This window comes from Phoca vitulina, unplaced genomic scaffold, assembly GCF_004348235.1.
Source record: "Phoca vitulina isolate PV1807 unplaced genomic scaffold, GSC_HSeal_1.0 scaffold9, whole genome shotgun sequence".
In the NCBI taxonomy this organism is placed as follows: domain Eukaryota; kingdom Metazoa; phylum Chordata; class Mammalia; order Carnivora; family Phocidae; genus Phoca; species Phoca vitulina.
In genome coordinates this window covers 12870434-12888765 of record NW_022589712.1, presented here as the reverse complement: position 1 = coordinate 12888765, position 18332 = coordinate 12870434, and the positions used below count along the sequence as shown (strand labels likewise).

The window sequence follows — 18332 nt, the reverse complement described above, 5'->3', positions numbered from 1 at the left end:
AAAGATCTCTATAGCGTAAATAGATTAAACAGATAGTATAATAATTAACATATGCATTTCAATAGGAACATTTTATGAGGATATTACATCAAGATGAAAAAAATATTTTAATCAAACCCTCTAAAACCCTCCCCAACCCAGAAAAGGCACACTCATTTGAGAGCCCCCCTGTGCCCCTCCTGTCAAATGCATTCACTGGCACTCTGCTGCACAAAGCATGTCCAGAATGAGTTTGAGGTCAAACTTTGTCTGCAAAGGAAATTAGAAGGAAATTGTAGGAGATAAAATGCAGCTTTAGGTTCTGGCATTTGTCCAGCTTTGTTCATTTCAGTCCAATATTTTAAGAGGTAGGGAAGGGGCAAGAGCAGAGAGGCAGTTGTTATGTTTATTACCTGGCTTGCTATACACCGCGTGCCTCAAATCGACCCTTCCTCCTCACCTCTCATATTGTGGACTCCAAAGTCATTTACCTCAAAGCCCTTCCTCGAAGTTGAAAGAGACAAATCAAATGAGCAGAAAAGATGGAAAAGTGAGCTTCCCAGAAAGCACAATAAAAGTAAACTCAAACATGTTTCACTGTATATAAGAAAACCATACAGCCTTAATAATAAACAGGACTCTAAGACATCTTCTGGGCAATGCAACAGACACGTTAGAGTCCTGCCACATCCAGAGAGTGTTACTGTACAGATGGGGAAAAGAGACACCCCCGTTTCCCTGGAGGTCACAGAGTGAGGAGTGTAGCAGAGCCAGGATTAGAATGCAGAAAGCCTGCCTCCCAGGCCAACACTCACACCACTTGGCCACCGCGTCTCCCCTGTGGCAGCTCATTTATCAACCACAAATAATTTGCCCATTACTTTTGTAAACAAGAGCAGCGCATCTCAGAGCGGGAGACAAAGCTCTGTCCATTTTAAGAAGAAGAATATGCACAATGTGGCAAGTGTTACATAATCAACGGAACGCAGACCAGCAACGGCAAAATAATCGGGAGCACATTCTTTCCCACCATTCTCAGTGATGTAATTGTATATACCCCTGGCTCAGGTTCATGGCATTACTTAACCCAGCCTGAATGCTGCGGAGCGGGTCCAGATCCTGACAGCTGGGGAAACTGCATCCTGGACATGGCACCGTAACACACGGACGTGGATCCCACCGCACGGCAGCCAGTTTGTAAACACAATGCCCTCACAGGTACTTTTAGCCCACGCCTAAAAAAGTCACTCACGCAGCCACGGGTGTCATGCAAGAGTCAGAACCTGGCAGGATTGAACTCATTTATGTTCAAGCCAAAGCTCAAGCATCTGCAAAGTGTAACTATGTTCACATTTTTTCCCATCTAGCTACCATTTCATAGGTTGGTGACTGCAAGCACGAGCATCGGTTATTTAAATATCACAGATAGCTGGGAAACATAAAAAAGCTTTTCATAGTGACAAAAACAGACATGAAAATCAGAACCTATTTCTCATTTTAGTTTAGAAGATGCCACCGGCGTTCAGGATGACCTCCCTCTTTGTACTCTCCACACAAGATAAGAAAATGAAACTAACACTGACTTTTTTCTGTAAAAGGTAAGCTTCTTCTTAAAGGGCAAGACAGTAAATACACTGGACTCTGGGGGACCACAGGGTCCCTGGTCCAACTACTCCACTCTACTGCTGCAGCCGGAGAGTAGCCACAGACAACAGATGAACGGGCGTGGCTGTGTGCCGATAAAACTTTATTGACAAAAATAATGGGCCAGGCTTAACCTGCAGGCCAGTTTGCCCCCTCTTCACCTAGAAAACGATTCCTTTTCTTCCTTTTTTATGTTGTCTTCAGCTCATGCTTCACTTCAATGGAGCATTAATAGAAAACGATGCTACACACCAAATCGCGAACATTGAGGATTTAAGCGAGTAAGGTTCTAGAGGACATCATCATGGCACAGATCATCTTTTCCTGAACTCACCAGCGCACAGAGAAGGTCGACAGCCTCCAACACAAGTTCCTGGTGTCCAATTCGCGTGACCCCCAGCTCCTCCAGATCCTGATGGGAAATCTGCAGCAGCTGCTCTCCATTTATCTTCTCCCGTTCAAACTTGTGGACATACTGTTGCAGGCAATCATCTAACCCTACCAAAGAAAGCAGAAGTCCATTATTGTCATTTTGTTACCTTTACTCAAAACACTGCCCACGGTTAAATCCACCTCAGGAATCTCCATTACGCTCCAACTATTCGATTGTCTATACGATGTATATCCCACCTGATGGACACTCTTCATGTGTGTCATTATCTTGTCATCTCAAACAGATCTGCAATGTGCAGCTTACGATTTTCAAATGGATTTAGCAGTTTTATGACGGTTACCTTCCCATTCCCTTTCAACTAAAAGAATAAACACTAAACCCTTGCCGACTTGGAAATGCTGGTTATGTGTACTAGACATGTTTGTTTGCTAGGCAGTTTGCTAGGCAGTTTGTTTGCTAGGCTGGGATGGGACATCTGCCTTGTCCCAGCCCGTGTGATCCCAGTGGACTTGCCAATCAAGATGCTTTGCCACAGTCGCTGGCCACAATATTCTGGCCAGTTATAGGCTGGTCATTTATAGGCTCAAGGATGATAATCAAAATCTTCCCTGATATTTGATATATGGACACAGGAAGACAGAGGCTCTTCCTTTCCAGTTGGAAGTCATAAGGATACAACTTTGGGGATGCTGGCAGTCATTTTTCTCATCAATTTTCTGAAAACAAATCCATTTGAGAGAAAGAAAATGCTCCAATAATATCCTATATGCTCCTGGATCTAACTCCACTTAAGGATATTTCTAGTCCTATGATTTTTCACTTAAATTGAAATAAATTCCCGTTCCAGCTTAAGCTTGTTTGTGTTGGGTTTCTGTCCCTTGCAGCTGAAAAAGTTCTGATGAATACGGAATCCAAAGGAGAAGATACCAGCAGTGGTACCAGAGAAAGGCAATGGTCAATGGGTTCGCTCATGGGACTTTTTCCAGGTCAAACACTACTGTCGAGAGTGTTGTATTTTAATGCTCTTCTATAATGATTAAAATATGTAAAATAGGTAAGCCTCACAGAACTTGGGGTTACTTATGCCTATATAGAGAACTCACTGGTCAACTTGTTTCAATGGTTTTACTGGAATAAAACTTCACGCTGAATCAATTGGTCTATTCAAGCCTAATAATAAAAGCCACCTTAGTGTTTTCAACAATGAGGCTTATGAAATTTTAATCCCAACACAGAGGATGAAAATTCAACTTAGCTAGCATAAAGTAAGTGGAAGGCATGCGGCTGTCCTCTGCCACCCTCAAACACACGATGCACACACACGCACACACGCACACCTCACTTCACTGAGCCCTCTGCCGTGTGGGTACCCTGCACTAGAAAAAGTAGGCACAAGGTCCAGTACTTGGTTTTGGCAATACTGATGTCTGTGGATCTTAGAGGCTGATGCACTAGGCTAAATGGTACCTCTGCCCCACGAACTTTCACCATTTGCCTCCTGAGAAGATAATAAAAAGAAGAATGTCCTTACAACTATTGGGGACCCCAGCACATACAGGAAGAGGAGGTAAGAAAAAATCATCTTAAGGTGATCCGCTGGAACCCACCCATCTTCCCTCAAGTGACCTCGATCTCGCCGAGAGGCTCCACCACACAGCGAGCAAGAGTAGAAACACCGACATAAACCCCGGTCCACTCTGACGGCCGCGAGCCACAGATGTCCATCAGCGCACGCGAGTCAGACAGGCGCTGGAGGCTACCCAAGGCAACAGGTGTGGAGACGGATGCCCCCGCCCCAGGGCTGCAGGGGCTGCATGCCAGAGCCCCGCCTCCCAGGGTCGTCTACAGAGGGTCGGCATCTATCTGCAATAAGCAATAGTGACAAGCGCCAAGAGCCAAGGAAAGCCTCCTGACAGCTTCCCTTCCCAATTTATAGATGCCTAAATTAGGGCGCATGGGGGCTACATAACCTGTCCACAGCCACACAGCTGGTAAGATGTCAAGAGAAGGATTTTTAGAGCCACCTTCTTCAGCTTGCTATAAGCAGAAAAGGCCTCAAATTCAAATCAAGGCCTATTTGACACAAGCTCTGCTCTTTCACATTCTACCCGGGAAACGTGGGATTATAAAAACTCCTCTCCAAGCATCTTCCCAAATAAGCAGTCAGGTCTAATTACAAACACTTATTAAGAGAGAATCACGAAAACTTAGAGGTACTTAGAAGGTACTGTCATTGAATCCAAACAACTGGGAAAGTACAAACAAAAGTCTTCATTACTATGAATTTTCACCCTAAATCCCTTAGCCAGGTCTAAGCCAGATCACGAGCAATATATCCTGCAATCTCCTCTCCATCGGGATGTCCTCGTCCCTTGCCCATTTTTAAGCTTTAAAAGGAATTTTTGTTGTAATTGTCATAAAAGTTTAGGACAACCATGTTATACATTTAAACTTTGTTATGGCTGAATTGTGTCTCCCCGAAATTGTATGTTGAAGTCCTAACCCCTAGTGCTCAGAAAGTGACTGTATTTGGAGATAAAGCTTTAAAGATGTGATTAAGTTAAAATGAGATCATCAGGATGGGCCCTAATCCAAAATGACTGGTGTCCTTATAAGAAGAGACACACACGGAGGCAAGACCGCGTGAAGACACAGGGAGAGAAAGCTATTTACAAGCCAAGGAGAGAGGCCGCAAAAGAAGCCAACCCTTCCAACACCAGGATCTCAGGCTCCCAGCCTCTGGAGCCGGGAGGAAATAAACTTCTGTTGTCTCATGACCCAGTCTGTGGTGCTCTTTTATGGCAGCCCCATTAAACCAACACAAATGTAACAGCGTTTCAGTTCCTTGTCATCCACATGTCATAAACTCTTTCTTAAACAAAACAAACAAGGACCAGGGACCGGCAGAATTGAAATTCATGTTTACTGTGATGGGCAAGTTCATTGTGCAAAGTAAAGCATAAAACAGAGATTCCTATTAGTTTTCATGTGCAGAATAAATTAGTCCATTAAAATTAAAGGGAAGAAACCATGCACCATGGATGTTCGTTGAACTTCATCCCTGAGTAATAAGTAGAAATAAAGATGAAGCCAGATTCCTCTTTTAATTAACTGAAGAGTTTCACTGAGGGAACAGGATTTCAGAGGTAGCCTGAGAGCATGAGGAAATACTCTGGACACAGAGAAAGTTGCGGGGGAGGTGCAATAAGGGATCTTGATAGGACCAAGGTTGTAAATATGATCAGAGATTGAGAACTTGAAGAAAACAGAAGAACATTTCCCTGAAAGGGGAGCCAGAATGTCCTTGAGGATTCTGAGGGAATATAAGTGACCTAACCTCAAATAATCAAAAGATCCCTGACATGCAGAATTATCAAGTAGGAATGCCATGTTGCTACCTACCTAAAAACAGCATCTGCAGTGGCATAAAGACTTCTTCCCAAGAGACACATATGTTGAATATGCTAGGTTTTAAATAATATTGCCCCCAGTCTTATTATTCCAATATGCTATGGCCTATTATTCACATCCCACTGATCAGAATACAGTTAAACATTTGTCAACAGCTAAATTAAACTATTATGCGGTCCCACAAAGGATGGGGAAATCCCCAATTTCAAGTAAACTGATCTAATCATTTTAGAATTCGCAATACATGCTTTGACCTATTTGTCACATGTACCTATTTGCCAGATCCTTGCTTCGAGGAATTTACAGAACGTCTAGCAGAACAGAGAGAAACACACATCATTAAATAAAATTAAACACATTCCATTTACACAAATTAAACACATAATTCAATGTGAAAGAATCAGGAAGGAAAAGGAAAGGGAGCTCCCAAAGAATGCAAACCACAAGGGAAGGAGGCCCAGACTCCCTTCACTGTCCCCAAATCTGGCAGTGAATATTCTTAAACTTTCAAAGAAATCCCAAGTGGGAGAAGGAAAACAAGCAACCTCTCTCCCCAGATATAGAAGGAGACAGGGCAGCAGTTAAAGAGCCTGAGTACCAGTACTAGTCCCACTTGCTTACGGGAGCAAGTGACTTAGTTCCCTGGTTTGTAAGACAGGGATACCAGCAGTACCCAGTGCACAGATCTGCAACGAACCTGAAATGTTAGTTATTTGTAATGCGCTGAGAACACTATGAAGCACACGGTAATTACTCTAATGTGATTTATTCAGCTCCTCAATTTCCTCAGTGTTCAGAATAAAAGTTGCTAAGGAGACACAGAAAGCCCCAAATGCTTAGGTAGCCCCTCCTCGGGAACACAGTAAACTAGAGATTATCACTGTCCTCCCCAGGAGGTGTTCCCAAACATGGGAGCCTGCCATCATCATCATCATCGATTCCACCCAAAAATGTTTTCTGATTGAGACCAGAATAGAAGCACCAAGAAAGCAGAGGCTTCCCTTTGTTCATTGTTTATCCCCTAGCATCTAGAAGACAGCCAGTGCTTAATAATATTTGTGAATAAGTGAAGGCATGAAGACAAGGAACTTCACAAAATTATTAATGTCACACCAATGTACAAGCCACCTGATTTTACTTCCCTATGCAAGTGAGTAACTACAGAGAAAGAAACTACGGTCGGTGATACCATCTACAGGTATGTGCTGTAAGTCTCAATGTTGCAAAATTAAAGAAGGTCACTTCTACATTAAGGAAAGGATCATACACAAAACAAAATCCCAAAGTAAAATTCCAGTCTTTGACAAGATACTTGTCCCATACTAAAAATTATTCTTTATTAATTAATTAATCTGTCTAAAATGTGGGAGGGCTTGTGCCCACGAAGATGAAGAAGTTAGAGTAAATGCTCCACTACAGAAAATATAGAGCTATTCTCTAATCAGGTCACTGACTAGATCACCCTCTGTTCTGCAGGTGAGGCCCACTGGAAGGACCTCCCAATGGCTATGCTTTTGGCCTATATGCTCAAGGCAGCAAAAACTATAATTCTACAAATACAGTGAGCCCACAGTGGTCTTACAGCATTTTATACCTAGTACTTTTGATCACTGAAGCATGTTTTAACCAGAGGGTTTTGTTTTGTTTGATTCAGAAATTGGTTTAGCTAACGCTTATAAACTCGTGTCTTATTTAGGACTTTTAAGGGCCACAAGTGACAGATGGTACCAACAGGATCAGGGATACTGTGTTCTTCAACCAAGGGGATCAATTACAGATCACACAAATTCAATTTAATTCAACACAATTTATGGAGCAACTAACTACCAAGTGCAAGGCCTTCCACTACGAAGGAGATGAGGACTTAGGAACAGGTCAGTTCTTGATGATCTGAACCGGAGGAAAGGAAACAAGACTTGGTCATATATTTATACCTAAAGAAAATATTCTTGGAATTCCCAGCCCTTTTAAAAACATTAAACAGTAAAGACCTGACATCAAAGCTCTTCTGCCTTCCCAACTGGCTAACACTCCTGATCCACTATGTTATAATATCTCCCAAACATGGTCCTTTGCTAAGGATAAAAGAAAAAAAAAATCAGGTTTCAAACCAAAACTCAGTGTGGTATGGTTTCTATGTGGGCATAATCTGATTAACGGAGCAAAACTAATTTCACAGCATGGTGTACTGGTAGGACCTCCAAGCGCCCTTTTAATGAAGTGAGCCATCCAACTATATCCCTTTGGAATGACTTTCTTTTGTCACCCTTGTTTTGTTGACATCTCTAGGCTTTAATTTTAAAACTAGCTGATAAAACTGGTTTAAATATAGCAATCTGAGTTTCGGCAATAACACCATGTTTGAGACACAGAAGTGTGTAATTTTAAAGGATTGAGGCATTCTTTTTGCCTGGTTGGACAGGCCCTTGACTGACCTTTCCTAAAGAGTCACAACTACAACCAGTATCTCTAGGTAACGGGGGGAGAGTGGGGCCAAGGGCCACCTCTCGGGGGCAGCCTGAGACAGTAGGGCACACACCCAGCTGTACTGATGGTCTTTGCACCTACTAAGGCCTCTGACGCAGGTAGTTCTTCCCTCTAGTTTACAGGGACCCAATTTGGGGCTCCTGGGTGGCTCAGTCGGTTAAACGTCTGCCCCTGGCTCAGGTCCTGACCCCACAGTCCCAGGATCAAGTTGGGTGCCCTGCTCAGCAGGGAGTCTGCTTCTCTCTTGCCCCCCCCTCATGCTCTCTCTCTCTCTCTCTCTCAAATAAGTAAAATATTTAAAAAAAAAAGAAGGACCCAATTTCCTCACAACCCCATCCTCTTTGTCCCCTGTCAGCCTACCCTATATCCATTCAGAGGGAAGAAACTGCAAGCACACCCCCCTTCTTTGGCTCAGGATGCACTGTCCTCCCTCACAGAGCTCAAGAGGACAAGGAGTAGCATGGAAAGCAATGAAGATAATACAAGTACAGCAAATGATCAAAAATGGGAGAACTGATGTTTCTAAGCATGATAATCAGATCGAACGAGAATCACTTGAAATGTGGCATCACACCCCGTGTTAATGAAGAATCACACCCTAAATATATATTTGCTTTGTGATTTTTTTAAAAAAAAGTTTTTATCTTTAGCTTTTCCTTTGGAATTGTCTATTTCTTATGTTAGGTTTTATTGTATCCCTTCCCTAGGTCCCCTCCATCCCATGTTACTGTCATAGCTAAACCCTCTTGCCTAGGTTTCCACGGTAATCTAGAAACTGGTTGCCATGGTCAGTCCCCTCTTTGTCTTAATTCATTGTCCACAATTCCGTCTCAGCAAAACCACCCTATCCTTTACAGATCCAAGTCCATGAGCTCAGCCCTGGAGGGCCTGTCCTCTTCCAACCTTCCCTGTACTCCCACTTTCCTAAGACATTCATCCTTCTGGTGAGAATGTAGAAAATGCCCACTTTGCTGAGTTTCTCCAAAAGGAACAAAAGCATAACTCCCAGTTAGCAAATACAGCTCACAGGCCAAATTCGGTCCACTGCCGGGTTTTGTAAGTCAAGTTTTATAGGAACGCAGCCACATTCTTTGGCATACCTACTGCCTCCAGCAGCTTTCACGCTACAGTGACAGAACTCGGTGACAGAGACCCAACGGCCCACAAGGCCTAAAATATTTACTATTTGGCCCTCTACCAACCCCTGGTATAACTAACAGCAGTGATGAGAACAAAGTGATGATCAATCTGCCAAGTGGAAAAGTAGACAAGACTGGAATTTAAGTGAATCTGGTTTTTTTCTTTTTATATTTTTGAAAGAATCATTCTATGTAATTACACTGAATTAAAAAGCAGAGAAAATGTTATCTCCCCTCCCCCACAAAAATCCTAACCATGTTTTAGGACACCCCTTACAACTTTTTATCCACTTTATTATTTCCTTTGGGTCAGTTTTTGGTTTTTTTTGTTTTTTTGTTTTTTTAGGCATGATTAAATTCACCAACTTTCAACTCGACAATGAGTTTTTTTGACAAATACATACAGTCATGTAACCACACCACAATCGTGATATAAACATTTCTATCACCCCAAAAAAAGCTCCCTTTGCTGGTCAGTTCCCTCCCCACAGCCCCTGGCAGTCACTGATCTGCTTTCTATCAAAAGGAACTGATTTCTTATTCTGGACTTTACTCCATGGCCTTTAACCCTACTCTGGTTAAACCGCTTTGACGTCCAGCTGTTGGGCTCCTCACACACGTATGAGCTGGCTTGGATTAGGACCAACCCCCACACGCACCACTACTCACAGCTCTGATTTTTTCAGTCATCCTGCCACACTTCTGGTTAAATATAATTTGAAGAAAGGGGACCACAACACAATGTCTTGAAAACTAGATTAGAGGACCTCTTGGTTCCTTCCAGGTCTTAAGTGTATGTTCCTATAACATGTCTGAGCTAGCACAAGATACCTTCATTTACAATAGCCAAGTATGAAGAAGGCAAATAAACTGCCCAGAAACTTAAATCTCAAACATCCTCAGAGCTAAAAATAATGAGCAGGAGAATGAACTTGGTCTTGGGGAAAACTCTGTCAGGTTTTCTGCCCCGACTAGAGTCCGAGCATACACAGCCATCCCTAAGGCCTCTGCTACCTTCAAAGCACGGGCTGTACGAAACCCAAACACATGGAAAGATCCAGCAATGGGAGCCCTGGGAGCCCAATTAGGAACCAACCAGTTCTTCACTGTACCTGTGGAATGGAGCAACTGCTTTGGAGGAGGGACAGGCTACTGGACACTTTTTTAGGGCACCAAGCTAAGAGCACAGTAAGGCCGAGGACAAAGTAAAAGCTTGTGCTCTTAATCATTTTGGAAAAGCTGGTCCACACATCACTAAAGAGCTACCCACTACAGCAACAAACTCAGGCTTCAATTTCTCACAAGAAACAACAACAGGGAGAGCAGAGGGCAGTCAGTATTTTGTTTCTAAAGCAAACTCCGCTTTCTTGCTAGGAACTCATGTCGTCTGAGACTTCTGTCACTCCCAAGACATCAGAAAATGTAATCGAGAAACAACTGCTCTTTGGGTTTCACTACCAAAGCAGACGATCCGTCACCGAAACAAAACTTGGAAATAGCAAATCTATCCCTGCCAGGATAATTTAAGGAAGTAAAAATAGAAAGACTACCTTAGTTCAAGGATTCGAGTTACCCAGAAAACAGTCAGTCAAATGGCCTGCCCTCATTTGAGGTTTCTGCACTGGTAAGTAATGCCTTCCGGCTGGCAATTTTCACCAGGAAACTCTGCGTCGAAGTTGTAGGTCTTGCAGTCTGACCCTGTCCTCTTCTATCCCTCCAGCAGATCCAGCACAACACTGTGAAAGGGACCCATCCTGCCGTCCCTTGAGTGTCCTGAGCCTAGCCATGAAGGGAGAAGTGCCCAGAGCGGGGACAGGGGAGATGAAAGTTTGGAAATCATCTTTTTCAGGAGATACTTATCCAGATCTAAATCACTAGAAAAGAACTGACAAATGCAAATTCTGATGCAAATCAGAATCAACCAAAGAACTGATGATCTAAAAAGATGATCAGAATTCAGAATATAATGGCAGGCCTAACTGTTCAGCTCTGAGTTCTCCTGCCTTGACTGCACCCTCAAAAAAGTATCCTGAATATGAAAGGTAACATTGAAGGCAGGGAAGAAACTTGACATTGACTTCTATGTCTGAGGGTGTCTACATGTGTCTGTGTGTATACGTGTGCTTATACAAATGTTTACTACTAGATGCTCAACACAAAATGCAAAACAATTTTTTGGATTCTAAAAACAAAAACAAAGTCGTGGAGAGGAACATAAAAGATTCCACAATGCTCTGGGGTACTTTCCAAGGTTGGCTGGTGTAATTCAGTAACCAAACCATTGTATCCACTTCTGCAATACTTGGACCAAAGGGGGGGTGGGGAGGAGCAAGATGTGCAAGAGGAGAAAATAACGTACTTCAAGTTATGCTTTCCCCCTCCTCTAACACAACTTATTCTGCCAAAACTCTAAATTAGATTTGCTCTAAAACCAAACATTGGCTACAGCTCTTGTCATTCGCATGCTTATGATGAACGGAGGGAAGAATGAACTATTCCCCCCACACAGCAAGTCTAAGTTTACAGCACGGGGGGAGAACGGGGGAGAATCAACTCAGCAGGTGGACCAGGCGGTGGTCATGCCAGCAAGCCTGGAAGCCAGCCTTCAGCTCTGCCCATCGCCTGGGTGTCCATGCTGCCCAGGGAAAAGCACCCTGGTGCGGAGGGGAGCATGCAACACATCCGTCACTTCTGTTCCACTTGGGCCCATCAGGATTTCCAGGGGGAAACTGCCACTCGTCTAGCCCTCTACTAACACTGCCCTCATCGCTTCCAAGGGCACAGTCCCAACAGCTGGGCTGCATGTTAAATGAAGTCCCTGGGTTAAGAGGAGGCTGCCGGGTTTACAGAGCACCTGCATGCACAATATCTCATTGCTCCATGCAGTGACCCTTGGGAGGATGCTGATCAGCTTATGATTACCTCCACTCCACTGATGAGGAAGCCAAAATGAGAGAGTGGGTTCCCCAGGACACTGGGCCAGTAAAAGGGCAAGACTAAGACAGAACCCAGACCTCAACCCAGCACCCAAATCCTTGTAGGGTCTGACGTGGTCAAAGAAGAAATGAAAGGATGGAAAAGTGACTTAATTAAGTACATTAATTCACAGGCTATGTTTTAGGTATCATGCTGAGCACCACAAAAATGCTGTAACATTACAAGTGATGTTCAAGTAATTTAAGATTAAAGGACTGTAAGCAAAGCAAGGAAAGGGCTGTTATTAAGCCTACTTTACAGGCCAGGATCAGCAGCAAGGCAGAGTCATTAACGAATAGGGCCTCTGGGGCCAGACTGCCTGGATTCAGCTCTGCTACTTCCCAGCTGTGTGACCTTGGGCAAGTTACTTAACCTCTCTGTGCCTCAGTTTTTTTAATCTACAAAATGGAAAGGACAGGAGTACCTATCTTGTGGGGTTATCTGGATGATTAAACATGTTAAATATTCTTAAAGCACTTACAAATATAATGATAGGCACACAGTAAGTGATATTTAAGTGTTTGTGAAAATAAAAATTTTAAGGTTTTTTGTTTGTTTGTTTTTGTTTTTTTAAAGACCAGAAACTGGGGCTCAGGGAGCTTTTAAGCAACTGACCTGAAGTCACACAACCAATAAGAAGCAGGGTCAGGATTTAAACCATTGGTGAGCACTGAAGCGGAGCACGGGAACCCATGTGGGACCGGGGGAGCTGGAGGTCTGATGGCAAGACGCTGACGTCATCAGCAGCTGACGCTTTTTTGTACTACGGCAGGAGATGGGGGCAGGGGGGTGCTCTGATACAGGGAGGGTAGAAAAAAGCCCAAAACAGCTGCTAATTTGGGGACAGCTGCCTGGGGCAATGCCTCTGGTTGTAAGGCATTATCAGTCTTTTCTGATTTTTTTTTTTAAGATTTTATTTATTTCTTTGAGAGAGAGAGTGTGAGTGAGTGAGAGAGAGAGAGAGAAAGAAGGAGTAGAGAGAGGGGCAGCGGGAGAGGAAGAAGCCGACTCCCTGCTGAGCAGGGAGCCCGACTTGGGGCTCGATCCCAGGACCCCAGGATCATGACCTGAGCCGAAGGCAGATGCTTAAGCCACTGAGCCACCCAGGCGCCCCTTCTCTGATTTTTTAAATGACAGCTTTACTGAGATATAATGCACATACCATACAATTCACCTACTACATTCACAAGTCAATGAGTTTGGGTATATTCAGAGTTGTGCAACATAACCACAACCGATCTTAGTACATTTTCAAACTGCCCCCCAACACACACACACAAAACCCGTTTCACATCCCCCACCCCCACCACTAGGCAACCACTGATCTAATTTTCTAAGTCTGTGGATTTGCCTGGTTATTTCACATAATGGATTCTAGACATTTCCACTAAATTGAATCCTACAATATATGGTTTTTTGTGATTGGCCTCTTTCACATAATATAATGTTGTCAAGGCTCATGAAAGCCTTCTCAACACAGCTTAAATGCCACACCCTTGCTCCAAGCCCTACTGGCTTCCCACTGTGCCTGGGAAAAATCCAAGCCAGTGAAGTCCAGTCTGGTCTGTGAGCCTCCTGACCGGCCTCTCCAACTTCATCTTGTGTCACACGCTCCCCGCAACTACTACGCCGGACACTGGTTTTATCTACTTCACCCAGACCTCAAGCTCCTTTCTACCCCAAAGCATGTTCCTTCTCCCTAGGATGATCTTGCCTCCCCGTCCCTCAGCCTCTCAGCTTCAAATAGCGCATCGAGGGAGGCCCCAGCTGATCCAGTATATAAAGCAGACCAACAGTCCTTGCTCTTCCCTGTGGATCCTGCTGGTTTCATGAGACTTAGACTCATTATCCCCCACATGCCTCTCTCCCTCTCTGAGTCACAGGGCCGGCACCGGCCTGTCGAACTCCTCAGCGTGGCACCACGCACGCTCCCTGGCACAAAGATGGCACTCAAGTACCGGTCGGGTAGAAGAGACGAAAATAAGGAAAACCCTGGTTGAGGAGGAAGACCACCGCTTAGGGGTGTACACCGATGAGGCTGCGTTCTTCTTAGTGAACCTGTCCAAGCCTCCCCTCCTCCGGGTCTTTCGTTAACCCCCTTGTGACAAGAGCTGTGGGTAGTCGCAACGGGAGAAGAGAAACGAGGTCCCAGCCCTCGCAGCTTACAGCGGGGCGGGGGGAGAATCTTTTAGGTGCTTCCACACAAAATTCCCACAGGTTTGCCACGATTATGGCTTGACAGAATGTCTGCTCTAGTTCCCAGAGTGATAAAAGGAAAGCCTTCTCCTCGTTCTCCAGAAAACCCAGTTTTTATTATGCTCTGGGGCCAACACAAAATGTCCACGTCCTATGCTCCCCGCACGATGTTAGTTTCATAGACCCTTTTATTTTATGAAGTCACCTTTGTATTGTGCAGGGGGCGGAGCGTGCAGGCCTGTGGCTCCAATCTTACCAGCCATGTGACCTTGAGCCGATCACTTCACCCCTTCACCAATGTGCACGAGGCAGGGGATGGAAGGTTGATCCCATGGTCCCAGCAGCACTGTATTTCTAAGATTCTATGATCTCAGGACACCACCTCCCTCTTCCCACCTTCGAATCAGTTAAGACACCAGCATCCTCCAACCCCCCGCTGACAGAGAGGTCAAGGGCTCAAATATCATAGCCAGCTCCCGTCAACAGGACACGTAATTAGCACTATTTGTATACAGTTACTGACATGAAAAAATAGTGCTTTTGAGGTTAATATAAGATCACACAAGCCCAAAAAATGGAGCAGAATTAAACAAAAAAGCAGGTCCTGTGCTGGCTCAGCTAGGACTGACTGGCCCCCCCAGAACCCTCCTTCATCGTGAAGCAGGGAGAGCAGGGCCCACCCACTCCCCCTCCCACACAAGGCGAGAGAGCGGGCCTCAAGAGCTCCCGGAGCTATTCAAAAGAAAAAAAAAAATTCCCTACGTGGAAACATTCATACAGACATACGGTACAAATCATAGATTTTTAAAAGTAAGCTAAAGAAAGTCAAAGGCCTGAATGAGCCGTGAAGCCTAAGCTACCAGCCTCCTCTCAAGAGAAGCATCCTCGTATGGGAGCAAATGCAGGTCAAAACCTCAGAGGTCTGTGTTTGCTCTGGAGACCTGCAAAATTGATGGCTACAAACAAATTCTCAAGTCTTTAATAGGACTGACGTCTTACCAAATACTATGGATAACAAGAAACCAAGTTTTCTACGATATAAAATTAAGAAAAATATAATTGGGAAAAATAAATATACAAAATTACACATATAAAATAGCAGACGATTAAATGTCACTTACTACACGGCAGGCCCCTTTTCAAGACTTAAATATCTAAAACTTTCATCCTCCCCCTGTCCCCATGAGTGTGTACTATAGTCTCCCACTTCAGGGATGAAGAGCTAGGGCCGAGAAGGGAAGTGACCTACCCGAGGCCACAGAGAGGCAGGGCTCACACCCTGGGGGCTGGCACCAGGGTCTCTGCTCTTCACCCCCATATACTGCCTCTCCGTGCTCCAATGCAGCATGTTCACCCACAGACCTTTAACGGATCTAAGGAAAATACAGTTCTGTGTAACAGGAAAGTGTACAAGTCCTTTCAGCTGGGTTTATGGTCTGTGATGACCATCGGACGTTGCAATGGCAATGTAAATACAAATGTCTCTCCCACCTACATAGGTCAGATGAGAAAATGAACAGCTCCTGCAGACTGGTGGTTGCTAATACCCTGACAGTATTAACTCGTATCCCAATCTTCCTGGTACCACTCTAAAAGACAGGTGAGACGGACTCTATTGGTTGTCTAAGAAATCGAGATAGAATTCTTTTCTAGCTTTTTCAATTTTGAATGCAGCTCCAGAAACAGGCTCTTTAGGTCAGTGGTGACCATAAGAGAGTAGTGATACACCAATAAAAGTGACAGCCTATAAAGGATTAAATATCGAGGCACCTGGGTGGCTCAGTCAGTTAAGTGTCCGACTCTTGGTTTTGGCTAAGGTCCTGATCTCAAGGTCGTGAGATTAAGCCCCGTGTCGGGCTCCATGCTCAGCGTGGAGCCTGTTTAAGAGTCTCTCTCTCTCTCCCTCTACCCTCACCCCACCCCCACCGCTCCCATGCATGCGTGCGCACTCTCTCTCCCTCTCTCTCTCTCAAAAACAAATAAGTCAAGGATTAAATATCTATGGAAGTCACAAGACTCTCTCCCTATATTTCCCAAAGTTACTTTTCAAAAACTTTAATATAGAAAAAGGCAAGTTTTCTGTTTCTAGGACCAAATAAAAACATGGGCCATTAGGCCACTTGAGATCTTCTGTAGGCATTAGCATCCCAGAAGAAACAAAGGCAGAGAGAGATAATACCACACAGGAGAGAAAATGCAGCCATCAGTACAGATCAAACCCACCTGTCCATCCTGCCCACCTGTCTATTCTGAAGGCTCCAGAAAAAGAAAAGAAAAATGAAAAAAAAAAACCCAACTCTGTCTGCAGTGTGCTCCCGAAGTGGAGAACAGACCAGTTCACTGGGCTCATGGACTGACCTGAGTCTTACCACACACACAAGAACAAAAGAAGCACCTGCCCCACAGAAGCCCATACAAGCGTGAGCGCCATGTTGCAAAAATTGGGAAACGCCATAAAACTAGAAGGTTCACTGAACCATAGTCTGTGGAACGTCCGACCCCATCACCACCGCTCCCCGAAACTCACAGATGGTTGCCTGGTTCTTGTTTTGGACAGGCATGGCACTACCAACAAAAGTTTTCTGTTTCAGAGTTCTAAAAGAATGACACGTTCCTTAGAATAAGGAGTTTGTTCCATCTGAGCCGATTCAGATATATTTAGCATCACCTAGAAGCTGTTCTACAGCACTCCTGGGAGGGGGCTTACAAATGCCCTCAGGGGTTCCGGTCACCCAAGCAAAAACCATAGGTCATATTTCATATTTACACCATATATAATATAGTATAATATAGTATACATACACGCACTCATGCATGCACTCTGCTAAAAAGTACAAAATGACAGATGTAAACACAGAAGAGAACCAGAACAATGGCTTAAACTCAAGTCTCAGAATATGATCCTATAAGGAACACAGGACATGTTGAGGGTATGGACTATACAAGATGTTCATCTTCCTAAAAAGTCTTCTGCCAGATGTTTGCCTGGCTGACTTTCTCAGGTCCTCCATTCTCAACTCAAATGTCACCTCTTAGGGAGACACTCCCTGATCATCCAATCTAAAAAAGTCTATGTGTCACAGTCATGTCTACCATGCTGCCCTTTGATTTTCTTAAGACATCGCTCTCTGAAATTATCCTGCTTATTAGACTAATGGCTTCCTGTCTGTCTCCTCCCTCTGAACAGTCCGCACCGCAGAGTTAGGGTTCTCATTTTCCTTATTACCTGCCTGTCTCCAGCTCTGAGAACAGGTTCTTGCTCATAGGAGGCTCTCAGTAAGTAACTGTTGACTGAATAAAGAATGAATGGACCCACACACTCCAAAGCAACAGGTGAGCATGCAGAAAGCATGAAAATACAGTGGCCATGGGGTCAGACAACCTGGGCTTGAGATCCAGCTTGACATCTTAATTTCCTATGGGTCTAGGGACAGTTACTTAACCTTCAGAAGTCTGTTTTTTCTTACCTGTAAACTAAGATAATAGGAAGTACTGTGTTTGTAAGTACTTTGTAAATCATGAAGTACCTTATGATTATTATTATTAAAGACATTTTGAGTCAGTATTTACAGTGGCATTGATGAAAAGGTTCATTAGAATAAATCCTTAAATAGGTGTGCTAATCTGGCAAGAGTGAACTTTCTCAGCCTCAACCCCATTTGGCAACTCTGGCCTTTGCCCGGCCCCTTCTCAAGTATGTGACAACTTGTGTACACATTTTAGTAGAAAGCACAGTATGAAGACCAAGGTTCCAGTCCCTACTCTACCTATCATTCAGCGTCTTTGAGTCCATCCTCCCTCCCTTACATATGCAGAATATACATGAATAACTCACACATCTCAGAGTACTGCTGTTAATAGAAAAACGCAGCGTTTTGCTTTGCACAGCAAGTCACAGCTGACCCGTGGCAGCCTGTGTTAGAATCCCGGCTCCAGAGCCACGTGGGCACGTGGGGAAAACGCAGTCCTAGTAACAGAGGGGCAATGACAGGAGGCCCATTCCATAAGCAGCGGCAGTCACTAACACCTCTATACAAAGCCTTCTATGACCAGTCACGCATTTTTATGCTGCCAGATTTTTTTAAAGATATAATTCATATACCACA

At 44.2% G+C, this 18332-nt stretch overlaps 1 protein-coding gene across 3 annotated transcripts in view; it reads right to left on the bottom strand.

The window, feature by feature from the left end:
• CNKSR3 (CNKSR family member 3) overlaps positions 1-18332 on the bottom strand; it is an 83317-nt gene that overhangs the window by 30032 nt on the left and 34953 nt on the right. For all 3 annotated transcript variants that reach the window (XM_032407612.1, XM_032407613.1, XM_032407611.1), the window contains exon 2: positions 1958-2121. In XM_032407612.1, the coding sequence (XP_032263503.1) occupies positions 1958-2121 (164 nt within the window). The remainder of the gene's footprint in view (positions 1-1957; positions 2122-18332) is intronic.